The sequence below is a fragment of the Bos indicus genome, chromosome 2 (assembly GCF_029378745.1).
Source record: "Bos indicus isolate NIAB-ARS_2022 breed Sahiwal x Tharparkar chromosome 2, NIAB-ARS_B.indTharparkar_mat_pri_1.0, whole genome shotgun sequence".
NCBI lineage: Eukaryota > Metazoa > Chordata > Mammalia > Artiodactyla > Bovidae > Bos > Bos indicus.
Window position 1 is genome coordinate 124,378,841 of NC_091761.1, and position 27,195 is coordinate 124,406,035.

General features: G+C 49.2%; 1 protein-coding gene across 1 annotated transcript in view; it reads right to left on the reverse strand.

Annotated features, from left to right (window-relative positions):
- OPRD1 (opioid receptor delta 1) overlaps positions 1 to 26,591 on the reverse strand; it is a 40,154-nt gene extending 13,563 nt beyond the window's left edge. The window contains exon 1 of the mRNA XM_019979809.2: positions 26,099 to 26,591. Within this exon, the coding sequence (XP_019835368.2) occupies positions 26,099 to 26,325 (227 nt within the window). The 5' untranslated portion in view covers positions 26,326 to 26,591. The remainder of the gene's footprint in view (positions 1 to 26,098) is intronic.
- Positions 26,592 to 27,195: the final 604 nt, after the last annotated feature.

A 27,195-nucleotide genomic window follows, 5' to 3' on the forward strand; every position in this document is an offset into this window, starting at 1 on the left:
GATGAACTGAGAGAGCAGCACTGAAACATATACATTACCAAGTGTAAATAGACAGCCTGTGGGAATTTGCTGTATGACCCAGGGAGCTCGGCCTGGGGCTCTGTGACAACCTACAGAGGAGTGGGATGGGCTGGGAGGTGGGAGAGGGGTTCAAGACGGAAGGTACATATGTATACCTGTATGGCAGAAACCAACATGACATTGTAAAGCAATTATCTTCCAATTAAAAATAAATTCTAAAAAAAGACAAAAAAAAAAAAAAAAGCAGGGTCATGAAGAGTAATCGGTACACGCATGCTCATAGTAGCATCATCCACAACAGCCGGAGGTACCCACAGATGAATGAATGGATAAACAAAACGTGGTCTATACATACAATGGAACATCATCAAGCCTTAAGAAGAGAGGAAATTCTGACACATGCTCCAACATAGAGGAACCCTGAGGACGTGCACCAAGTGAAATAAGCTAGTCACAAGAAGACGAAGACCTCTGTGAGTCCACTCACATGAGGTACTGAGAGTAGTCAGATTCACAGAGACAGAAGTAGAATGGTGCTTTCCAGGGACGGAAGCAAGAGAGAATTGAGGGGTTATTATCTAATGGGTACAAAGTGTCAGTTTGGGAAGATGAAAAAGAGTTCTAGAGATGGATGCTGGTGATGGCTGCATGACAATGTGAATATACGTGACGTCAGTGAACCGTGCACTTAAGAATGGTTAATTTTTATGTGTATTTTACTGCAATAAATAAGTTGTGGCTAATCAAGTGCTCTCACTGTGCCTGTTTTCTGAGCTAGAGAGTCTGATGAGGAAGTTCTTTAGTGCCATTCAGATCCTAGCTCCTCAACACACTTAGCTGTGTGATCTTAAATAAATTACTTCACCTCTCTGAAGCCGTTTCCTCATTGGTAATTTCAGAGTAATCACGCTTTTGGAGCCAACACAAGCGAAAGCCTCTAGCTTACTAGCCAGCACAGAGGTAAGAATTAGCAGCCTTTAAGGGTTTATTTTCCCTGATATTTTTATGCTTATTTTTCTCATAGAATTCAATCCTCTCTGAATTGGGCCCAACCCTGGGGATGAACTCTATTGACTCTGAGATGCCTTGGGAAACTCATTGCTTTTCTTTTTTTCTAGGTCAAAATCCCCTTTAGCGCATCTTGAATTACACAGCTGCTAGGGAATTTCCTCCCAACCATCCTTCTCAGGGGCTTCCTTGGTGGTTCAGTGGTAAAGAATCTGCCTGCCAATGCAGGAGATGTGAGTTCGATCGCTGGGTGGGGAAGATCCCTGGAGAAGGAAATGGCAACCCACTCCAGTGTTCTTGCCTGGGAAACCTCATGGACAGAGTAGCCTGGTGGGCTACAGTGCATGGGGTCACAAGAGTCAGATACGACTGACTAAACAACAACAACAATCCTTCTCAGACCTCAGGGAGGCTTCCCTTATAGGAAGCACCGAGTGCCTGACCATGTTGATTTCAGAGCCCTAAACCCATTCCACCATCTGTCAGACAAGCCCCATTCCCCGCCGGCCCCAGGCAGGGAAGAACAGGCACCACCTCTATCCATTTCCCTTTAACTTGATACAGACTGGCCTTGCTCAGTGTCTAACGCACAGCCAGGGCCACAGGAAATCCACACACGCTCCTGGGTCTCTGGAGAGCTGGGCTTCTTGATGACAAGTAAGCTCCTGGTAAGAATTTCCTTCCCCAGGGAAACCCAGAGCGGTCGGTTAGACTGATTGACATCTTAATGCCCAGTGCCCAGAAGAAGACTAAAACATTCCCTCCTATGTACAAGGCCCCAAGGGGACAGGTCTGTTAGCTTTGGGTGGCTCATTTTTTTTTTTTAAAGCAATATTCTCTAAGTGTCTTTTCTCTCCTGTACCAGTGAAAGTGAAAGTCACTCAGTCATACCCGACTCTTTGTGACCCCATGGACTATACAGTCCACGGAATTCTGCAGGCCAGAATACTGGAGTGGGTAGCCTTTCCCTTCTTCAGGGGATCTTCCCAACCCAGGGATCAAACTCAGTTCTCCCGCATTGCAGGTGGATTCTTTACCAGCTGAGCCACCAGGGAAGCCCAAGAATCCTGGAGTGGATAGCCTATCCCTTCTCCAGGGGATCTTCCCGACCCAGGAATCAACTGAGCTATCAAGGAAGCTCGTATGTACCAGGCAGTATGCCAAATGCACTGAATGCATGATTTCATTTCAACCTCTCTGCAACCCTGAGTGTTAAGACCTAGCTTATCACACATCAGCCATGGCAGAGGGGCCAAGTCTGGAGGCAGGGACCAAAGGGAGGGAACTGGTCCAGAGGTGGGCTGGTTCCAGAGCCTTCACCTGCCCTCACACATTCCTCAACTCTGCTATGATCTGGAGTTTGGAGACCACCTGTTCACAGTCCAGGTAGGGTAGGGGAGAGAGACTTATACACCTCAGAACAATGGCACAGATGTCATGATGGGGCCCGGTGGGGCAAGGAAGAGAGGTCAGTTCAGAACAATATGTCCACTTCTGGTCACAAGGGTGGCAGCCAGAATTTGTGGCATTACAGCTGCATCCCAGGTTTTTCTCAGGCATGATTTTAGGTACTTCTTACACCTGTGCTTCGTTTTATTCTTTAATAGATAATAAGCATTTGTTGGACACTGACTCTGTGCCAGGCACTGGGAAAGCATTTTACATCATTTAATTTTCCCAGTACCCTATGGGGTGGATAGGATTTATCATTCCTGATTTATGGGGAGCAATAAAGGAACTTGCCCAAGGATGCAGAGGCAGAAAGAGGCTGAACAGAGATTCCACCCCTGTGGGCATCTCCAAGTCCCTGGTGCCTTCCTCTGGACTTCCATTTCAGCTTCTCCCCTGCAAACCCAGAGTGCGCACCCTTAACATACTCTCTTTGACAAGGAAAACATTAAGTCCCAAAGGCATGGCATTGTCTCGGTCACCACTAAGCCTGGGACTTCCCAGCTCCAAGCAAGTGCTCAAAGCACATCTGTTGAATGAATGAATGTCACTGCATCTGTCCGCCACACTAGACAGGGCAGCCTTCAGGCAGGAACCGTGTCATAAACATAGCATTTACTGGGGGATTCCCGGAGGACGGAGGGTCAGCACCCTGATCCTTGGAAGTAACCAACCACAGACCCAAGAGCTCTGAGATAGACCACGGTGCTCCCTTCATCCCTTCTCTCCTCCACCCAGGCCAACCCAGGGTCCCTGAAGGACATCCGGGCCTGACCCTACCTGCCCTGAATCTGCAGTGACTCAGCTATGCCTTGGCAAAAGGAAATCTTGTCAGATCATTTACCGAAAGGAGCAAATTTGTTTTTATCTGAGCTGAGGGCTATTTTCTTTTACCTCTCATACATAAGAGCTCACGGGGCAAGAGACCTAAAAACAATAACAGCAACAAAGTAAGGGCACCAATCAGGCTGATCGACCTTACGGCACCTTAGGAACCAAATCAAACAAAATGCTTCAGCCTAGATCAAAACTCACTGGGTCACAAACAGCATGGACTGTTGGGAGTATTCAGAGTTAATTTTCTTCCCCAGTGCTTTGTCAGATCTCAGAAATAACAGCTGCTCACTATAGAAGGTCCAAATAATACAGAATCATTTCATAAAGAAAATTTAAAAACCATCAGTAGGACAGACTATCATTGACAGATAACAGGCAAATATACAGGCCCTGTTTTAAATAAATGGGATCTGGCTCTAATACTATTATATAACCTGTTTCTTTCTTCTCAAAAATATGCTGTAATCATCTTTCCATATCCACAGACACAAATTAATATAATTTGGGGGGACTGATTGTTATTCTAATCCAGAGGTCAACAGACTTTCTCTGTAAAGAGCCAAAAAGTAATTATTTTAGGCTCGATAGGCCCCTTAATGGAGAAGGCAATGGCCACCCACTCCAGTACTCTTGCCCGGAAAATCCCATGGACGGAGGAGCCTGGTGGGCTGCAGTCCATGGGGTCGCAAAGAGTGGGACACGACTGAGGGACTTCCCTTTCACTTTTCACTTTCATGCATTGGAGAAGGAAATGGCAACCCACTCCAGTGTTCTTGCCTGGAGAATCCCAGGGACGGGGGAGCCTGGTGGGCTGCCATCTATCGGGCTGCACAGAGTCGGACACGACTGAAGTGACTTAGCAGGCCCCTTAAGGTCTCTGATGCATATTCTTCTGCTTTTTGTTTAACGTGTTTGTTTGTGTGTTTCGGGTGTTTTTTTTTTTTTTTTTTTTGGCCTCAGGGCTTGTGGAGGTCTTAGTTTCCTGAACAAGGATTGAACTCCAGCCCTTAAGAGTAAAAGTGTGGAGTCCTAACAACTAGACTACCAGGGAATTCCTGTTGGGTCGCAAAGAGTCGGACACGACTGAGCGACTGAACTGAACTGAAAAGTGTAAAAAAAAACATTTTTAGCTCAAGGACTATACAAGAACAGACTACAAGCTGGAGCTAGTCTCACTTACAGACACTAATGCTCCCAAAGATAGTTACTTAATAAATCTCCAATTAAAAGACACATAGGTTGCTTCTGCTCTTTTGGTATTATAAACAGTATTGTGATAAATGTCTTTGTGCACAAAGATATCTGATGGTCTCCTTGGGAAATTCCTAGGATCTCAGAGCTAGAAGGAAACTTCCCAGTGAGGGCATTCCCTCTGTGGCACTCCAGACAAATGACTACGCAGTTTCTGCTTATGTACATCCAGAGATGGGGAACTCGCCACCTGCAGCACAGTCCTTCCCATTGGGGACAACTCACAGGAAAACAAGTTCTTGGTTTTATCTGAGCTGAAAACTCCCTCCTTGTCACCTGGCACCATTTTTCCTGGTTACACTCACAAATCACAGGTTCTAAACCTAACCCTTCTCTTGTCCACGTGTTGGAAAATAAAGATGTTAATGGTACTCCCTTCACCCAGCTTGGTGAGACCTGAGTTAATATGAAGAAGAGTAAGTGCTCAGTATGGCTGGTTGGTAAGCTGCCTTCTCACACCGAGTAGCCATTCCTTGGAGCCCCCATCTCAGTTGGGCCTCAGGCATTCAAGAATATGATTATCCAACTTGGTGATCCAGTGGTTAAGAATCCACCTGCCAATGCAGGAGACATGGGTTCGATACCTGGTCCAGGAGGGTTTCACGTGCCTCCAGGCAACTAAGCCTTTGTGCCACAACTGCTAAGCCCGTGCCTAGGGCCCACGCTCTGCAGCAAGAGAAGCCACCACAATGAGAAGCCCGTGCACCTCAAGGAAGAGCAGCCCCTGCTCACTGCAACTGCAGAAAGGCCCATCATCAACGAAGACCCAGCGCAGCCAAAAAGAAACAAAGAAAATCTTTTTAAAAATGGAATGATGCGAGTAAAGACGGTACCAACCTCTGGGTTAAGGGAGGGCCAAGACGATGCAGGTAAGCCACATCACAGACGCTCAGGCCTTCTCCCATCTCTCCAGGCAGGTAAGGGAGGCTGAATCTACTTTCAGTGGGATCTATAACCCCAAAGCCATTAACGTGGACACGGGCCACACCAGGAAGGGTGGCCTCTGTGGATACGTTTTCAGGTTTCTGCCCCTTGGCTGGCTGCATCCACCATACATAGACGTGGTGGGGTCTCTCCTTTTATTTATTTTTTTACTTTTTATTTTCCCCCAGATGCGTTTTTGTGTATTTCTTACTTCACTGACATCACTGCTGGTGGGACATCAGCTTAAGCCATGCTCCCATCACATCACGCACCCCAGACGGGCAACTTTGTTCCAGCTCACAACCTTGTTCCTCTTCTACTTCTCCCTGAGCTCCTTGCACCTCCAGCAGGTAGTGTCACTACCAAAGTTTCAGTAACAACTGTAGTGGGTTAAACGGCAGCCCCTAAAAAGACAAGTCCACATCCCAACACCCAGAACTGGTGAAAGTGGCCTGATTTAGAAAAGGGGTCTTTACACATGTAATTACATTTTTTTTTTTTTATACTTTTTTTTTTTTCTTTTTGGTTGTGCAAGTAGGATCTTAGTTCCCTGACTAGGGATAGAACCCCCTGCATTGGGAGTGCATCTTAACCACTGGACCACCATGGAAGTCCCTAAGTTAAGGATCTTGAGACCATCCTGGATTATTGGGGTGGGCCCCTAGCTCTAATGACAAGTGTCCTTGTAAGAGACACACAACACACAGGAAGAATGAAGGCCATGTGAAGATGGGAGCAGAGATTACACTGATGTGGCCACAAGCCACGGACTGTTGGAGTCACCAGAAGCCGAAGAGGAAAGGAAGATTTTTCCCCAAAAGCCTTCAGAGGGAATGCAGTCCTGGAGACACTTTCTGGACTTCTGGCCTCCAAGAATATAAAAGACTACATTTCTGTTGTCTTAAGCTGTTGGGTTTGCAGCAATGCATTACAGCAGCTCTGGGAAATGATACAGTAAAAGTGCAGCCAAGGAGAAGCATGGACTTTGGCACCAGACACACCTAGATTTAAGCCCCAGCTCTGCTTCTAACCAGTCAATCCTAAAGGAAATCAACCCTGAAGATTCACTGGAAGGACTGATGCTGAAGGTGAAGCTCCAATACTTTGTCCATCTGATGCGAAGAGCTGACTTCACATCAGAAAGTCAGATTTAGAAAAGACCCTGATTCTGCGGAAGATTGAAGGCAGGAGGAGACGGGGATGACAGAGAATGAGATGATTGGATGGCATCACCAACTCAATGGACATGAGTTTGAGCAAACTCCGGGAGATGACGAAGGACAGGGAAGCCTGGCGTGCTGTAATCCATGGGGTTGCAGAGTCGGACACGACTGAGCGACTGAACAACAACAGATGCTTCTAACCGTAAGACACGGGGTGAGTTCTAACTTCTCTGAGCCTCAGTTTGCTCCTCTGTGAACTGGGTATAACCATCCTTCCTCTCGAGGGTGTGGTGAGTGTGGGATGAGTTCATGCCTATGATCTCCCTAGCACACTCCTGGCACATTCGTATCATATGGCTTCTCTTCTTGTCCAGATGAGGAAGATGGGCCCAGAATGATCCCTGGGGTCCCAGGCTCCTGACTCCTTTTCTGGCCCTTTGGTAACCTACCACCATCGAGATGAAACACAGAGCCCTGTTCTGGAACTTCCTCCCTAGAAGAGGCTCTGATCTGGAACACTGAGTTCAAACTTCCCCACCCACTTTGCAGATGGGAAAACTGAGGCCTGGAGAGGGAAAGACAATTGTGCAAGGTCACACAGAATAGCAGTTCCCCCGACTTCTAGGAGCCCAAGTTCTTTCTACTTCTTGAAGCTGCCCTCCCAGGAGCTAAATCTCAGATGAGGGTTCAAGGTAAGAGGCCAAAGGGAAACGGGTTCCTGTCCACGGCTTCAGAGTTCCTGACAAGATTGCTGCCTGCACTGTCCGTCCCTGCGTCCAGTGGTTAACCAGGGAGGGTGGGTCCATGGATGCAACTGTCCCCATCACTGTCAGCATCTCTGCCACCATCTCCAACACAACAGCTACACAGACTCAGTACTTAACACGAGTCTGGTGTATTATACTGCATCCTACCATGACATTTATAAAGACTATCTCATTCAATCACTCCAACAACCCTATGAAATTGCTATTATCATCCTCATAACAAAGGAGGAAAGTGAGCCTTGGAGAGCATACTGGGTTGAATAGTTGCCCTCAAAATTCACACCTAAGGAGTTCCCTGGTGGTTCAGTGGTTAAAAATCCACTTTCCAATGCAGGGGACACGGGTTCAATCCCTGGTCCAGGAAGATCTCACTTGCCATGGAGCAATTATGTCCATTCACCACAACTGTTGAGCCCATGCCCTGCAACTACTGAGCCTGTGCCCTAGAGCCATGCTACACAAGAGAAGCCACTGCAATGAATACAATAAAGTTATTTTTTTAAAAAAAGAAATGGTTGTCCTATTGAATAGATTAAGGTGGGCCCTAAATCCAATGACTGGTGTCCTTGTAAGAAGAGAACAGAGATACACAGAGCGACACGGTCATGTGAAAACGCAGCCAAGAACTGGAGGGACACAGCTACAAGCCCAGAGGATAACAGTGAGTGCCGGCCACTACCAGAAGCTCAGGGACCAAGAACTCTTCCCCAGAGCCTTCAGAGGGAGCAGAGTCCTGTTGATTTCAGACTTCGAGCCTCCTGAACTATAAAGAAAGTATTTCTATTGTTTTAAACCACCCAGTTGATGGACTGCCTGGTGGTCCAGTGGCTAAGACTCCACGCTCCCCAGACAGGGGGACTGGATTTGATCCCTAGTCAGGGAACGAGAGTCCACAGGCCAAAACTAAAGATCCCGAATGCCACATGGAATGTCTAAGATCCTGCCTGCTGCAACCAGCACAGCCAAATAAAAATAAATATTTTTTAGAAAACAAAAATAAACCACCCTGTTTATGGTGATTCGTTATGGCAGCCCTAGGGAATGAATACATAAGGATAACCGTCTTGCCAGCAGTGGCCTAAAACACAGAAGCAATGTCTGTTAAAACTGCTCCACTCCCCTGCAAGACCAGCAAAAAGACTTTTTTCATCAGAAATACAGAATGCTAGCACTGGAAAGAAAGACAGCTGATAAGAGTATTTACTGGGCATTTACTATGTGCCAGTTGCCTTGCTAAGGGCCATATGTGTGTTCACCATCCCACTGAAGGGGCATAACCACCACAGGAGGTGACCATTATTCTCCCCATTTACAGGTGAGAAAGGTTGAGGCTCAGAGGGCTGAAGTGACTCACCCAAAATCCTGGAACTAGGAGTGGCAGGACCTGGGTAAGTCTTGGGTTAATTCCAGAACCCAGAGTCCTGACCTCTACCCCATCTTCTCTCAGTTGGTCAAGTTCAATCCCTTTGTTTTACAAATGAAGAAACCAAGGCATAGCTACAGTGGTGATCCCAAAGGCTGTGCCCACTCTGGGGGATGAACAGCTTAAATAAAGCAACGGCCACCCAGCGGTCCAGCTGAGGCTCCCTGTATTTGTAAACAAGGGGTGCTTGCTCTTCCCACTGGCAAAACAAGTTGGGGTGGGCAGGGAGGGCAGCAAGCTATGACCTGCCCACCATCTGAGTGGCGAGTAGCCAGAAACTAGTTAGTTATCTCAGTTTTGGCAAAGCCTGAGGAAGCAAAGTGGTTAATGACAACGAGGCCCAGCAAGCGTGTCGAAAGAGAAGATTGAAGGCTGGAACATAGAAATACAAGGCTCCTGAGCTGCACATGAGTGAGGGGGGTGGGGTGGCCTCCAGAGAGCACTCAGCAATAAACAGGGCAGGCACCTTGTTTGGTTCAGTTCAAGAACCACAACACACCCATGGGAGGCAGGGAAGAGAAACTCGTCTCCACTCTGGCTCTGCTTCTGGCGTAAGGATGACTGGACCAGCGGATGAGGCAGCTGGACACTGCCCCAGAGGCAGATTTCCTTAGATGTGACGTATCAGCCCATGGGTCTCTGGAAATAGAACATGTCCGTCCTGCAAACACCTACTGATATGCTTACCTGAGTATCAGACCCTAGACTGGGGCTCCAAAGGATGCTCACTGCACCCCCTCATCTGGGGAGACAGGAATGAGTGATCAGGGGTTTGAAAACTGTATGGGTCTCTGATGCGGCATGTGCTGGACACTGTGGGAACACGGAGGAGGCATCAGAGAAGGCTCCCTGGAGGAGAGACTTACTAAGCAGAAAGTGAAAAGTGAAAGTGAAAGTCGCTCAGTCGTGTCTGATTCTTTTCAACCCCAAGGACTATAAAGTCCATGGAATTCTCCAGGTCAGAATACAGGAGCGGGTAGCCGTTCCCTTCTCCAGGGGATCTTCCCAACCCAGGGATCAAACCTAGGTCTCCTGCATTGCAGGCAGATTCTTTACCAGCTGAGCCACAAGGGAAGCCCTACGAAGCTGAAAAGGAAGGGGTGTTACTGTAGAGCAAACAGAAGTCTGAGGTTCCTGCACATCTTCTTTCCCTCTTGTCTTGTCATTGGGAGAGTTTTCTTATACATCCCAGCCCCTCAGAGGGAATCTCATTAACAAAGTCCCAATTAGATATTTAAGAAACACTCAGTGAAGCCTCCTCAGAGCCAGGGATTGAGCTAGAAAACAGGATAGAAGATGATGGGATGCAGTCCCTGCCCTCCAAGAGCCACCAGTGTAAAAGGGAAGACAAGCACCGGAACGTGCGATTACACTACAGCCAGAAAATGCCCAATTCAAGACCACTGATGTTTGTGTGTGTCTCCCCTCTTCCTATATGACAGGCACTGGATGAAGGTACTTGATTTCCATCACTGCACTTAATCCTCATGACAAATTACTCTGGTGAACACTGTCACTGCATTTAGCAGACCAGGGGACTCTGAGGCTCAAAGAGGCAGAGAAACTTGCCCAAGATCATAGAGCCAGTAGGTTATACGTCCAGGACTCAATCCCAGGTCTGTTTGACCCCGTGATGGTCATTAATTTTATGTGTCTATGTGGCTAGGCTACAGTGCCCAGTTACTTACTCAATATTGCGGAGGAACCAGAGATCAAATTGCCAACATCCGTTGGACTACAGAAAAAGCAAGTGAGTTCCAGAAAAACTCACTACTTGTGCTTCACTGACTACACTAAACACTTTGACTGTGTGGATCACAACAAACTGGAAAATTCTTAAAGAGAGAGGAATACCAGACCACTTTACCTGCCTCCTGAGAAATCTGTAGGCAGGTCAAGAAGCAATGATTAGAACTGCACATGGAAAAACAGACTAGTTCAAAATTGGAAAAGGAGCACAACAAGGCTATATATTATCACCCTGCTTATTTAACTTATATGCACATCATGCAAAATGCTGGGTTGGATGAATCACAAGCTGGAATCAAGATTGCCAGGAGAAGTATCAACAACCTCAGATATGCAGATGATACTACCCTAATGGCAGAAACCAAAGAGGAACTGAAGAGCCTTTTGATGAAGATGAAAGAGGAGAGTGAAAAAGCTGGCTTAAAACTCAACATTCAAAAAACTAAGATCATGGCTTCTGGCCCCATCACTTCATGGCAAATAGATGGGGGAGAAATTGAAACAGTGACAGATTTTATTTTCTTGGGCTCCAAAATCACTGCAGACTGTTGACTGTAGCCATGAAATTAAAAGATGTTTGCAACTTGGAAGAAAAGCTATGACAAACCTAGACAGCATATCTAGGCAGAGACATCATTTTGCTGACAAAGGTCCATAGAGCCAAAGCTATGGTTTTTCCAGTAATCATGTGTGGATGTGAGAGTTGGACCATAAAGAAGGCTGAGCAGTGAAGAATTGATGCTTTCAAACTGTGGTGTTGGAGAAGACTCTTGAGAGTCCCTTGGACAGCAAGAAAATCAAACTAGTCAACACTAAAGGAAATCAACCCTTTAGATTCATTGGAAGGACTGATGCTGAAGTTGAAGCTCCAATTCTTTGACCACCTGATGCAAAGAGCCAACTCATTGGAAAAGACCCTGATGCTGGGAAAGATTGAGGGCAGGAGGAGTAGGGGGTGACAGAGGATGAGATGGTTGGATGGCATCACCGACTCAGTGGACATGAGTTTAAGCATATTCTGGGAAATAGTGAAGCACAGGGAAGCCTGGTGTGCTGCAGTCCATGGGGTCGCAAAGAGTCAGACGCTACTTAGCGACTAAACAACAAATTTAATCAAACCCTAATCCAGTTGTTGCTGTGAAGGGATTTTGTAGATATGATTAACATCTACAATCAGTTGACTTTAAGAGGTTATCCATGATAATGAGTTTTGCCTGAAGAGCAAAACTAAGGCTTCCCAGAGGAAGAAGAAATTCTGCCTGTGGATCACAGCATCAGCTCTTGCCTGAGAGTTGCCAGCCTGCCAACCTGCCCAACAAATTTCAGACTTCCCTAGCCACACCCCACAGTTGCATAAGCCAATTCCTTGAACTATATCTCACTGGTCTTTTTTTTTTCTGGTAGGGTTCTGACTGACACAGACCTGAAAATCATGCTCTAGGCTAAGGTGGTGCCAAGAAGCCACCATCTCCTCACCCCGAAAAGGACAATGACAACCACCAGAGTGCTAGGCTGTTTAGGGGGTCGAGTGTGATGAGGGCAGTGGTCAGTGGAGAGAGGGCAGGCCTGGCCAGGGGAACACTTACTAACCTTGGTGTCCTCGGGCAAAAGTCTTACATCTCTGAGCCTCAGCTTCATCATCTGTAAAGGCATATTCAGTGGTTCCTCTCTCATTAAAGTGCTATGAAGATTAAGTGGGATTTTGCATGGAAGGTTTCCAGCATGGCACCTTGTAATACGGCCAAAGCACAGGCTCGTTTTTGCCACAGTTTTAACTGGTTGGATTCTTAATTATTTTGAGTCGTTGCCATTGCCAAGTGAATGTTCCCATCCCATAATTCAGTGTAAAAAATGCCCACAACTTTATCATCCTTAGTGATCTTATATGAACGCTACACAGCTTGCCTGATCTGTCCCTCCACCGACCTCACGCCCAGGGCCACTCCTGGAGGGCGATGGGCAAGGCAGGCCTCGTGCAGAGCACTTCACACTCAGTCTCCTCTGACTCACACCAACCCTGGGAAGTGGGTATCAATACATTTCATTCACAGAAGGAACCTGTAGCACAGAGAGGCGCTTGTCAAGAAGCACAGAGGGAACAGAACCAGGGTCTAAAGTCACATGATCTGAAAAGCTCAGGCTTCCCCACTCCAGGCCCTTGGCCATGCTGAGCATTCCTTATTATATATACCTCCTTCTGCCTGACACACAGCAGTCTTACTTTTGTTTTATTTATTAACAGTTCAGTCTTTTATTTTATTCTTATTGTCTTAATATTTATTTTCATTTATTTCTCTATTTGGCTGTGCCGGGTCTTAGTTGTGGGATCTTTGTTGCAGAACTCTTAGTTGCGGCCTGTGGGATCTAGTTCCCTGACCAGGGATCACACCCAGGCCCCCTGCACTGGGAGAGCAGCGTCTTAGCCACTGGACCACCAGAAAAGTCCCCAACAATTCAGTATTTTCGTAACTATAAATCAACTTACCCCGTTCCACAGCCTCTTGTAATCCCTTGCTGTACAAAAGAGTCATTTTTCCACAATTGGGACCAGAGAGTATCCTGAATTCGACCTCCTTCACGGACATTCCTTCATGGGCACTGCATGACCGAGCTTCAGGAATCTCAGGCCTTGGTTCAAAGGCTGACTTTGCCATTTACCCACTGATGCCCTCAGCAAGCAAATTACCACCTCTGAGGCTCAGTGGCCTCATCTGTCAAATGGAAAGAAACAAGGGACCGTGTATGTCAAAGCGCTGGGAGAATTCAAAGAGACCATGTATGTGAGGCACTCGGTACAGAGCTGCCCAGTGTGTCAGCCCTCGAGAAAGGTCAGCAGTGGTATCTTTGATGTTAAGTCCAACAAGTCGATATGCCATGCTTTGCTGTAGACCTCTCGCTTATCCAGAATGACCAGGCCTGAGCCCACGGAAGAAATGTCTTGGGGCCACCTGCCCCTCCCAACAGGGCAGCCCTGTGACCACATGTGAGCTCCTGCCCTCCTCACCGAGAGGAATGGAAAATCACTAAATGTGGGGCATTTCCCGGCACTTCAGGAGGATGAGTTTGTTTTTTGTTTTTTTTTTTTTTTGAGGATGAGTTTTTGTAACCAAGGGAAACAGATTACCTCCATCTGTCCTGCAGGGGCATCTGGCCTGGCTGGGAGAAGCAGCTTCTTTCCTTTGGCTTAATCCCTACCCCTGCTCCCAAGTCCCAGGCAACCAGCCAAAAGGCATCGTTCTCACCAATAACTTCCTGATATAGGCCAGGCCCTGCGCTAGGCCCTGCATCATTTCCCCTAACGCTCGCTCTCAATGTTGTCTCTGCTAAAACACCTCCTCCCAGCAACTGGCCTCTACTCGATGGTCTCCTCCCCTGTCCCCCACCCTCCTCCCCATCTTTACCAGCAGCCCCGCCACTCTCTCTCCTTGAGCCTGCTTGAGTTGATTTCATTGCCTATGCCATTGGCCTTACATCTATTTCTTTAGCATCTAACTTTTCGCCACTAGAATGTCAGCTCCATGAGGACAGGGACTGCGTCTTATCATTGTTGCACACCTAGCACCTAGAACCCTACCTGGTACTTAGGACGAGCTGCCGAATATATGTTTACCTGCCACGCAGGTGTTTTTCTATCATCCCCATTTCTCAGAGGAGAAAACAGGCTCAGTGAGGTGAGCCCAAGGGTGGAAGGCCAACAAGAAGCAGACCTGGATTTGCATCCCGTCTCTGAAGGACAGGCTGCTTCACCAGCTGCTGGCCTTGCCCCTGGGGGAACTGGGTTCTTTGGGCCCGTTTTGTGTTGTCAGTGGCCCCCAGGCTGGGCTGCCCTGTATAGGAACTCACTTTTAACGTTCCCAGCTACTCCTGTTTCCAGACACCCTTTGGCTCAGATAATCCCAAGCATGGAAAGAGATGTAAGTGAGGGAAAGCAAAGTTCCAGTCCTGCACTGGCCACTGATTCAAAAGACAGAGAACCTCTCCAGGCTTCAGTTTACTCACTGGTAAATCAGAGGGGCTGAACTTGACATACAAGATGGCAGAGGACAGGGCAAAGGCTAAGCACGTAGCTCTACTATTCACAACAGCCAAGATGTGGAAACTCCAAATATCCATCGACAGATGAATGGATAAAGAAGATGTGGTACATATATACAATGGAATGTTACTCAGCCATAAAAAAGGAATGAAATAATGCCACTTGAAGCAACTCAAATGGACCTAGAGACTGTGATACTAAGTGCAACAAATCAGAAAGGGAAAGACAAATACCATAGGATACCACTTCTCTGTGGAATCTAAAATATGAAACAAATGAACATATCTACCAAACAGAAACAGACTCACAGACAAAACAGACTTGTGACTGCCGTGGGGGAAGGATGGAGTGGGAACTCAAGATTAGCATATGCAAATTATTAACATTATAAATAGGATGGATAAACAACAAGGTCCTACTGTACTGCATGGTACAGGGCGCTACATTCAATATCCTAAGATAAACCACAGTGGAAAAGAATATAAATAAGAACATATGTATATATTCAGTTACATATATATAACTGAATCTCTTTACTGAATAGCAGAAATTAACACAACATTGTAAACCAATGAATCTTCAATTTAAAAAAAGAGTGTGGGCTCTGCAATCAGAATGACCTGACTTCAATCCGACTCCAGGACTTTGAGGATGTTATTATATCAAACATTCTCTGAGCCTTGAGTTTCCCCATCTAGAAAATAGGGTAAACAGTACTCACTAATAGGGTGAGGATTAAACAGGATAATATATACACATATCTAAGCAGAGTGCCTGGCACAAAATAAATATTCAGTAAAGAGAATCATCATCTGTGATTCAAAATTCTATGCCCTGGTGAAAAGGTTACTTCTGCAGGGGAGGGCAGCGAGGCCATTTCCACCTCTCCCTGTGTCATGTTTGTTGAATGGGGCTTACCTGGGCCAGCTGCATTGGGAGCATGGAGTCTTAGCCACTGACCACCAGGGAAGTGCCCTGAATGGGACTTTTTGACTTCAAAGGACTCTGAAGTTTGAGTTCCTTCCACTTATCAAGAAAGACTTGGGAAGTTACAGAAGAAAAAATTCTTGCTGTACACACCCACCCCGGCCAGAGACAAAGCTGCTGATTTCTGCAGCTGCACTGGGAGCTCTGAATCAATAGAACACAACCCAGACACCCCGTCCTACTCTGTGCCCCTCAGCTGGTAATGGGGCCGCTGCAGCTTGCATGATGGTAAATTGCTAATTTAAGCCTGGCTTCTGCTCTACCCCTCGATTATCCCTCTTCCTGTGCATGTTATGATGTTCCGGGTAGCCAATTAGATTTAGAGGTCCCAGGACTCTGACGTTAATGAAATCATGTCTTGCCCTTGCACAGCCCTCTTCCTCTAAAGTTCAGGCATCATCCTCCAGGAAGGGGAGAAGGGAAATCTGAGAAGCATTCTTCCTCCAGTCCCAGCTGCGGGAAGGGGAGCCTGAAATTATGTCTGTCTGTCTTTTCTCTACCTGAATCTCCAGTGCCAAGCCTCCACATAGTGGTTTGCCAGAACCCTCTTGCACAGCTTCATGGACAGGAAACTCCCTGTATTACACAGTGGCCCATACCTCCCTGAAGAGCTCTATCAGAAAATTCCTTAAGGAAATAATATGAGATGTGCACAAACATATGGATTTAAGAACATTCACAGACACATTATTTAGATTGGCATAATATGGGAAACAGCATAAGTACCCCCATATAAAAGACATTCATACAACACAGCTATCAAAAATCATGTCTGCAGGGACTTCCCTGGCGGTCAAGGAGCTGAGGGTCCGCCATCCCACTGCAGGGGGCCCGGGTTCCCTCCCTGGTCAAGGAACTAGATCCCACACACTGCAACTAGGAATTTGAGTGCTGCAACTGAAGATTCCACATGCCCCAGTGAAAATGGAAGACATCACGTACTTCAACTAAGACCCAGCACAACCAAATAAAATCATGTCTTCAAAGAAGCAAATTTGGAAAACTCAGCAGTGGCCACAGGACTGGAAAAGGTCAGTTTTCATTCCAATCCCAAAGAAAGGCAATGCCAAAGAACGTTCAAACTACCGCACAATTGCACTCATCTCACATGCTAGCAAAGTAATGCTCAAAATTCTCCAAGCCAGGCTTCAACAGTATGTGAACCATGAACTTGCAGATGTTCAAGCTGGTTTTAGGAAAGGCAGAGGAACCAGAGATCAAATTGCCAACATCCACTGAATCACAGAAAAAGCAAGAAGGTTCCAGAAAAACATCTATTTCTACTTTATTGACTATAACCAAAGCCTTTGACTGTGTGGATCACAACAAACTGTGGAAAATTCTTCAAGAGATGGGAACACCAGACCATCTGACCTGCCTCCTGAGAAATCTGTATGCAGGTCAAGAAGCAACAGTTAGAACTGGACATGGAACAACAGACTGGTTCCAAATCAGGAAAGGAGTATGTCAAGGCTGTATATTGTCACCCTGTTTATTTAACTTAAATGCAGAGAACATCAAGCGAAACACTGGGCTGGATGAAGCACAAGCTGGAATCAAGATTGCTGGGAGAAATATCAATAACTTCAGATATGCAGATGATACTACCCTTAAGGTAGGAAGTGAAGAAGAATTAAAGAGCCTCTTGATGAAAGTGAAAGAGGAGAGTGAAAAAGTTGGCTTAAAACTCAACATTCAGAAAACTAAGATCATGGCATCCAGTCCCATCACTTCATGGCAAATAGATAGAGAAACAATGGAAACAGTGAGACTTTGTTTTTTGGGGGGCTCCAAAATCACTGCAGATGGTGACTACAACCATGAAATTAAAAAATGCTTGCTCCTTGGAAGAAAAGCTATGACCAACCTGGACAGCATATTAAAAAGCAGACATATTATTTTGCCGACAAAGGTCTCTGTAGTCAAAGCTATGGTTTTTCCAGTAGTCATGTACGGATGTGAGAGTTGGACTATAAAGAAAGCTGAGCACTGAAGAATTGATGCTTTGAACTGTGGTGTTGGAGAAGACTCTTGAGAGTCCCTTGGACTGCAAGGAGATCCAACCAGTCCATCCTAAAGGAAATCAGTCCTGAATATTCATTGGAAGGACTGATGCTGAAACTCCAATACCTTGGCCACCTGATACAAAGAACTGACTCATTGGAAAAGACCCTGATGCTGGGAAAGATTGAAGGCAGGAGGAGAAGGGGACAACAGAAGATAAGATGGTTGGATGGCATCACTGACACGATGGACATGAGTTTGAGTAAGCTCCAAGAGTTGGTGATGGACAGGGAAGCCTGGCATGCTACAGTCCATAGGGGTGGCAAAGAGTCAGACATGACTGAACGACTGAACTGAACGATGTGAGAAGGCTGCTAGCAAAATATTATATATGATGTGCCCATTATTTCAACACAGTATGACTCCAATGTCATTAAAACACACACACACAGTGAGAGACACAGAAAGAGATGGGAAGCAAATACATCAAAATGACAAAGCATTTCTCTTTATGGTAGGATCATTGGTAACATTTGTCTCTGCTTAACTGCCTCAGTGTTTTCTGAAATAACTAGTGTTACTTATAGCAACATGTGTTACTGTGTTTATTGTAAAAGAAAATGTTTAGTATTGAGCTGATAGTTTCCCTGTAGTATCCACCCCAAAATTCTAGTTCCTCTGGGGCTCGAGAAATGTCAATCAAATGAATGAGATGCAAGTCTCACTCTTCTTCTAAATAGATAAAATCACGGAAAATATGTACAGCATACTTACCAAGTTCCGGCTCTGTACTGAATTCCTTCACATCCAGCCTCACGAGCTTCTCATAACCACCCTGTGAGGGTTGGGATCTCACAGGGGTCTATTTCTACTCCCATTTTACAGATGAGAAAACTGAGGCCAAGAAAGGTCATGCATGTATCTCCCAAGCTCCCTCTCTTAGTAAATGCGATTCCCAGATCAGTCTGGCTCTGACATCCAGGCTCTCAAGTGCTGTTACCTCATGCAGAGGCCTAAGAGGTTTGCAGACAGCAATCTGCCTTCCGCCCCAGCCCTGGTCCTCCCTCCTCTAACTAGGCAGGCCCAGCCTTCGCTTCCACTGCCCATGTGTCTCACGGACAGCAGTGGTAGAGTGGGTCTGGAGGGGTTTGGGAGCCAGGAAGACCTGGGTTTGCCCCTTTCTGGCTGTGAGAGCCACCTGCTCCATCTGAGCCTTCTGGTCCCCATCTCTCACTCCCTTGCAGGCCCACTGTGGCTCAGAGGAGCCTCTGGCCTGTGGCAGGAATGCGGAAGTTGACTCCTCCGGCTTCTCCCTGGTGTGCCTATGAGTCATACACACTCCCCAGAAAGTAAACCCAACAGGCTAGGAAGCTGGGCCCCGGGGCAGGGCCAGGAGGCACAGGGACACTGGCCAGGACTGCAGCTGCCCTCCCTGCTCAGCGTCACCAGGGCTCATCCGGCCCAGCCTCCGGCCTTCTTCGGGTCCCACAACACTGCAGTTTGAAAGGGACAACCAAGGCTAGGATTTCCAGGGCCTGCCCAAGGTCATCCAGCTCTCCACTGCCCTGATCCAGCCCCGCTACACCAAATTCATCCTCTTGAACTCCATTCTGCACAGACTGCTCCAAAGTCCTCTTCCCCATGTCCTGTGACTCCAAGTTCCCTCATTTCCCAGCATGGCTGCCTTACCGTGGGCCCAAGAACCTGTCCAGTCTCACAACTCGAGCCTCAGCACAGCCTCCAGCCCCTCATACAGCCATGCTGGGCCTGAATCCAGGCTTCTCTTAAGTTCTCCCTCCCCTCTCCGCACCAGAATAGTAGTAACAGTGTTAGTCGCTCAGTCCTGTACGAGTCTTTGTGACCCGCCCTGGACTGCAGCCCACCAGGCTTCTCTGTCCATGGAATTCTCCAGGCAAGAAAACCAGAATGCGCTGCAATTTCCTACTCCAGGGTATCTTTCTGACCTAGGGATTGACCCCAGAAAGGTGAAAGAGGAGAATGAAAAGGCTGGCTTAAAACTCAATATTCAAAAAACTGAGATCATGGGTTCCAGTCCCATCACTTCATGGCAAATAGATGGGGGGAAAAATGGGGGTCCAAAATCATTGTGGACGGTGACTTCAGCCTTGAAAGTAGAAGATGCTTGCTTCTTGGAAGGAAAGCTAAGACAAAACCTAGACAGTGTATTAAAAAAGCAGAGGCATCACTTTGACAACAAAGGTCTGTATAGTCAAAGCTATGGTCTTTCCAGTAGTCATGTATGGATGTGAGAGTTGGACCATAAAGAAAGCTGAGTGCCGAAGAATTGATGCTTTCGAACTGTGGTGTTGGAGAATACTCTTGAGAGTCCTTTGGACTGCAAGGAGATCAAACCAGTCAATCCTAAAGGAAATTAACTCTGAAGATTCATTGGAAGGACTGATGTGAAAGCTGAAGCTCCAATTCCTTGGCCACCTGATGCAACGGCCACCTGATGCAAAGACTCTGATGCTGAGAAAAATTGAAGGCAGGAAGAGAAGGGGGTGACAGAGGATGAGATGGTTGGATGGCATCACCAACTCAATGGACATGAGTCTGAGCAAACTCCGGGAGATGGCGAAGGACAGGGAAGCTGGCATGCTGCAGTCCAAACAGTCAGACATGAATGGGCAACTTAACAGCTCCAGTATCTGAGCCACCAGCGAAGCCCCCACCAGAATGACTCCCTCCAATTCCCGGGGGCTGGCTCATGGAGTTCCTTTAATATGTGCATCCCACTCCCCCAGGAATTTTGGAAAGCAGAGATTGTAGTCGGTGGTTCATCACTAGCCCCAGGGCCTGGCTGCAGCTCAGCTCTCAGCAGGTGCGCCTGACAACCCTGTTGAGGCGGACACCCGCTTGCAAGACCTTTCCCGCTCTGGCGCCTGGCTGCCAGCCCTGCCCTCTAGCACTCCTCGTTCAGCCACAGTGAACTTCCCCGCCCTCTGCAGTGCTGCCTTCTGATCATCTCCTGAAGATTTCTTTGCTCGTGCTGTTCCCCCTGCCTGGAATGCTCCATCCTCACCTCTCTGTGGAGCCAACCCACTGCTCTCACCCACATCACGACTCAGCACAGACACCACCTGCCCTGGCTGGGTGCCTCCAGACTCTGTCAGCTCTGAAAATTTGCAATTGTCCCTGGAACTGTAACTTACTAGGGGGTCCAGGGCGCATGGCTGTGTCAGAAGCCAGGGCCCACGATGCGGCTTCAGCTGAGCATCTGGGCCGTGGGGGCTGCAGCTGGACAGGCCCGGCAGGATCAGTATCAGCAAATGCTTGTTGAATGAGTAAATGTGCAGATGATGCAGGAAGCAGGAAAGGACCCAAGGTGGAAAGTATAGACAATCTCATGGCCACCAGCTCTGCCTGCCTGGAACAGCCACTGGGGTGCCAGTTAATCTCAGCATCTGGCATGTGCTGAAGGCCTACTCTGTGCCCAGTGCTGTGCTATGACCTTTACATGCATGATCTCACGTAGTCCTCCCAAGAGCCTATCCTGATCACCACAATTTTGCAAATGCAGAAAAGGGGCTCAGGAGAGTTAAGCCGTTTCCCAAAACCACGCCACCGGACATGGTGGAGCAGGGATGGTAGACCAGCACCACCTGACCTCCTGGTGTGACCTTCTCCATTGCACTGTCTCACCTCACTGGGATCTCTCCTGGTCCAAGGGCCCCAGGGTCTGCAAGACCTCAATCCAGGCAAGAGAGGGGAGGGAGACCAGAGGGCAAGAGGTTCACGCTGGGTCTCCAAGAGCAAGACAGGAACTCAGGGCTCCCCCCACCGAGCACTTGTTCCAACCACCCCTGGCACCTGGGCAGTAGACAGAGGGGACAACCAGAATGCCTCACTCATCTGTTGTGACCCTGCCCCACACCAGGCTGCCAGGCCCAACCCCCCCCTCCCCGCTTGCTCTGTGCTGCAGCTCCCTGGGATGGGAGGCAAAACACAATGCTCTAGCAACACCACCTTGTCATCTTTAGGACAAAGGTGCCTCTTAGGCAAGTGCTACAATCCACATTTTATAAATGACGAAACCGCAGGGCAGAGCAGCCATCCAGCCTGCTAAAGATCTGGGCAGGTGGCAGAGCTGGCATCTGATACAAGAAGAGTCAGAAGAGACACCAGCCTAGGAAGAGCTCAAGAGGCAGAGTTATGAAGAGACAGGGAGGCCTGGTGGGGGGTTGGTGAGAGACACAGCAAGGTATAAACACGCCCAAACCAGGGTCAGGGAGAGGAGGAGGCAGCAGACAGGGCAGGTGGATGAGCAGCCACACCGGAGAAGCATCGACTCCATTCTCCTCCCTGAATTTGGGGTAGGCAAACCAGGAAGTTCTGGGCCACGTACAGGGAAGATGGCATCATCACTGATGACTTCTAAAGATGGAGTCATCAGAGATGTGGGGATCCTTAAGCCCTTCACACTCCACTCCACCTAGAGAGCTGGGATGGGAACTCTGAGATGCCAGCCCTGCTCAGGGCATGACTCCACCCGGAAGGAGGGGTTGTCGGGCATCTGCTGTAAAGACTCCCCAAGTCCCCACACTGGCTGAACTCACCCAGCAAGGGGAGGGAGGGAGCATCTGCCTGGGGACCACATATCCCCAAACTCCTGCTCACATTTCATGGAAATTTCAGAAACCACAGGCTGTTGGCTAAGAGTGCAATTCCCAGAGGCCCCTCTTGTGTATCCAGAGGCCCCTCTTGTGTATCCAGAGGGTGAACAGGCTTCCCAAGCATATCCTTGGAAGTTGGGATGGGGGAACAGGGAGTGCTTTGTGCTCTGGGATTCTGAGATTCCTGTGATCTTTTTTTTTCCAGCCCCTCATGCATGTCAGCCTTGTTCCTCATCTTTTTACTTAGTTACCCTCTCCATACCCTTCAGCTCCTCAGAGGCCTTCCTGGAATTTCCAGACCAGGTGAGACCCTCCCCGATCCTGGGTCTCACAGCTCACTCTTCCATGGCCCTCAGCACAGCTGCAAACTTCTACCTGTTGGATGACTAGTGGACGAATGTCTATTTCTTCCAGACCTAAGCTCCACAAGGGCAGGGATGGTGGATTTTCTTCCCCACCATCACATCTCAGCATCTAGCATGGATTTTTATTGAATGAGTTAATTCTTTTCATTCCTTCACATAGAAACCCTCCCTGTTCTCAAAGGGCTTAAAGGGCTCAGACACAACATGTCTCCTTTAATCCTCACCACCACCCCAGATGTGCTGCTGTTACATTCACTTTACACGCGAAGAAATGAGTTTCGGAAAGGTGAAGTCACTAGTCCAAATACACAGCAAGTAAGTGGCTTTGAACTCTGGATTTGCACATTGATGTGTCTGGCTTCTGGAGAAGGCAATGGCACCCCACTCCAGTACTCTTGCCTGGAAAATCCCATGGACGGAGGAGCCTGGTAGGCTGCAGTCCATGGGGTCGCGAAGAGTCGGACACGACTGAGCAACTTCACTTTCACTTTTCCTTCCATGCATTGGAGAAGGAAATGGCAACCCACTGCAGTGTTCTTGCCTGGAGAATCCCAGGGACAGGGGAGCCTGGTGGGCTGACGTCTATGGGGTCACACAGAGTTGGACACGACTGAAGTGACTTAGCAGCAGCAGTGTCTGGCTTCAGAGCCCTAGCTCTGCCGCTCACCTCCCTCCTTCTTTGTCCCAACGGCCTTCTGGATCATTTTTGCAAACCCTCCCCTGCTCTCCAAGTAGGCTGAGCTCAGGACTCACAGGCAGAATTCATCCATTCAATCACTCATTCATTCAGCCAATCAACTGACTCACTTACTGGTGGGGCTGAGCTCTGCATGCTCAGAGAACCATGGATACACTGGAGGTTTTCTTCATCCTGGCTCCCCACTGTACACACACTGCTCTTGGGACTTTGCCAGCAGAAGTCGAGCCCCAGACAGTTGCCCTGTCCCTAGCCTCCCTTTCAGTGGGGGAGGACTAAGTGCCAGGGCCTGTCATTCCCCTCCCCAAGGATGGCAGCCTAAAGCACATGTGCTGAATAACATGTGTAGTCACCGTGCTTTTGTCTCCATCATTCTCTGAGAACCCTAGGACAAGAGGAGGGATAGGATTCCGCCCCCTCCTTCTATGCGATTCTTTGTCCCCTACTCCAGGCAGCTCTGGAAAAAGTTCTGGACCTAGGGGAACAAGCCACCTTGCCTCCCTCTGAATTGCGGCTTCTTCAACTGTACACTGGAAGTGACAATGATGGGGATGCTAATGCCTATCCTACCAGGCTGCAGGAGAGGATTCAATCAGTTAGGCCCAGTGATCACATAGATGGCTGCCCCAGGAAATGTCGGCACGACACAGGGACCTAAGGGGCCCGCTATGCTGCTTGCAAGATGCACTTGACACAGGGTGATGTGGGGAAGGTTGATGGGCAGCACCCTAGCACATGCAGCCCAGAGCCTGCCCTCAGTGGACCCTCAGAAGTGAGAGGCCCTCCCCTGGCTCAGTAGGGCGGGGGGGTTCACTCATCAGCCGACCAGTCAGAGGCCCCAGGAAAGAGACTGGAGGTGGAAGTGAGCACACTGACACTTGGCTTTCCCCAGATCAGAGCACTGAGACCTCCGCCCCAGCCCCCCAGAGCGCGAGTGCAGGAACCTGGGACTCCTGGAATCAGAGCTACTCCCAGGCCCACCTTAGGAAAAGCACCCCCTCACTCTCCTTCTGAGAAATCTTACTCCTCCTCCTCACACTTACTGGGTCCAGACACCATGCCAGCTGCATTTATAATGCTCTCTGAGTGCCACCTCACAAAAACACTGTCAAAGAAGACTCTATTACTTCCCCATTCTATAGATGAAGAAACTGAGGCTCAAAGAGGCCAAGCGGTTTACCCCAGTGGCAGAGCCAGTTCATGGACTACTTCCCAAGGTAAAGTGGGGAGAACCACTGACAAAGCAAAGATTGCTCCTGCCTGTGCTTGGGAAAATTTTCCCACTGGAGCTGGTGATGAGTCACTGAAAGAACAGGAAATTCTTGTGCCCTCCACTCCTCCTGGGGGAGCAAAGCTTCCCCCGAAATCATCCAAGCCAAAGCTCCCACAACACCCCAACACCACACAACACTCCAGTGTACTGTGCTCTGTCCAACAGAGACCTCCCATTCTGGAACTCATGGTCCCAGCTACAGAGACTGGGTCTCTATCCCCTAGACGAGGAAACTGAGGCAGGTGGGGTAGATGGTGGGCGAGAAGAAAGGGCCCCCAGTGTGACAGGCATCAGCAATTGGGCCAAGACCACAGTTCACATCTCCAGCCTCTGAATCCACAATCTGTCCCCTGCTCTCTGCCCTGTCTGGTGGCACCAGGCCCCAGAGAGGTTTAGGGTTGTCCCTTGGTCAGCCAGCACAGATGACCCATTTCCAGTTAACCAGGATGGGAGTTTCCTTTCAAGCCCTTTTGCCCGTGTCTGCATTGGTAGGGCTGGGTCAGGAAGACTGCTTCTGGGCAAGCCAATGATGCTTTAGACTCTCTGCGAAGGTCCCTGCACTGAACAGAGAAACAGAAGAGAACTTTACTTCCTGAGATGAAAGTACAAACTCCAGTCCAGCCCAACCACATCACTTTTGCTTTTGCCAGGAAAAAAAAAAAAAAAAAAAGACTGTTGGAGAAGAGGAGGTGAGAGAGGGGACATTTGTGAGGAGGATCCGCGGCCTCTCTGAATCACGTCCAGAGCTCAGAACCAGATGGCCCCGGGGAAGGAAGCAGAGAGTGACTGGCTGGCCCACTGTACCCGGGAACCATGGTGACCCCTCAGCAGATGCACACACAAGTGTCCAGAGCCACTCTGGATGCTCTCCTCCCATGGGGGCTTCAGGGTCCGACAAGAAACAACAGTCACGTTGTCACTCGCTCTTACAGAGAGAATCACCAACTGACAGTGTGAGACAAGCACATACACCAACACTGGAACCCCAACAGATGGTCCCCAAATGTGACTTGGTAAGCGCCTGTCAGCATGATGCAGATACACAAGCGCTCCTGTGCCCTCACCTGCATATTCAGCCCACACACTGCTGTCTCGCCCGAGGCCCAGCGCACCTCGGGCATCTCTGCCCACCACTACCAGGATTGTGGAGGTCCAAACACGCATCGGTACTGTCACAAACACAGAATCACGCACACTCGCAAACTGTGACAGACACACAACTGTCACCAAACTGTCCCACACAGTCTGACACAGAAATAGGGGGAGGCCCACAGATTATCCAATGTTAGTTAAACGCGCGCGCGCGCGCGCACACACACACACACACACACACACACACGCCAGGGTCCCCCTTGCCATGGAAGGGCTCTTTCTGCTGGGCCCCCGGGCGCCCCCTTCAGGAAGCCCAGAGGCCCCGGGTGTGCGGAGTCCGAGGTCAGGGTCCCAGGTCCGCGGTCCCCACCCTCACCCTTGGGGCCTTGCCGCGCGGTCCAACCCGCAGCGGACTCACCGGACGATCCCGAACATGACGAGCACGTTGCCCAGGAGCCCCACGGCGCACACCGCCGAGTAGAGCGCGGTGATGGCGATAGCCAGGGCAAGGGACGAGGCGCTCCGTGCTCCTGGCGGCCCCGACGCGTTGGCACCCGCGCTGGGGAAGGCGCTGGGGAAGGCTTCCGACGCGTTGGCGAGGAGCTGGGGCTGCAGCTCGGGGTCGCGGGAGGGGGCCGGCTCCATGGCGGCCAAGAGGCCGGACTGCGTCCCTGCCCGCCGTGCGCCCTGGGCGCAGAGACCCGGTGCCAGCAACGCGCCAAGGGAAGAGGCTGCGGCCGGGACGGGGACGAGGCCGCGGCCCCGACGCCGCCGGACGCTAAGCTCCGGCCTCCCTGCTACCTCCGCGCCTCCTCAGCCGCCTCGCCGTCCGCACCGGCCCGGCCCCCGGCTCCCGCCCGCTCTCCAAGCCGGGAGAGCTCTGAGCCCGGAGCCGCTGCGGGCTCCTCGGACGCGCCCGCCGCGCGCACCACGTGGCCCGGAGGCGGCCGCCAGTCTGCGCCCGCGACCGGGGGCGGGCGCTGCACCACCGGCTCGGAGTGGAGCCGGGGGAAACTGCCCACTCCCTCCCTAGGGATGCTCCGCCGGCTCTGGTGCGTCCGCGCGGACCGCAGCCGGGACTCACCTCCGCATTTTTCACTGCTTTGGGGGTGGGAAGGACCTGTATATGAATCCCGCCCCTCACCCCTGCGCTAACAAGCAGAGTGACCTTGAGCAAGTCACTTAACATCCCTCGACTTCATTTTCCTTTTCTGTAAAGTGAGAATAATCACACCACCTCCTTCAGAGGGTTGTTGGGGAGATTAACATGATGCGGTTAAAGAATTTAGCTCAGTGCCGGGTACACAGTAAACGCTTCATAAATAAACATTATTATCCTTTTTTTTTTTTTTTTGCAGCCCATTCATTTGCTCAACAGATCTTTTTTGGGTGCGGAATATGAGCCAGGTACTATTGAGGTGAATTCTCCAGGCAAGAATACTGAAATGAATTGCTATTCCCTCAAAGGGGTCTTCCAGACCCAGGGATCAAACCTGGGTCTCCTGCACTGCAGGC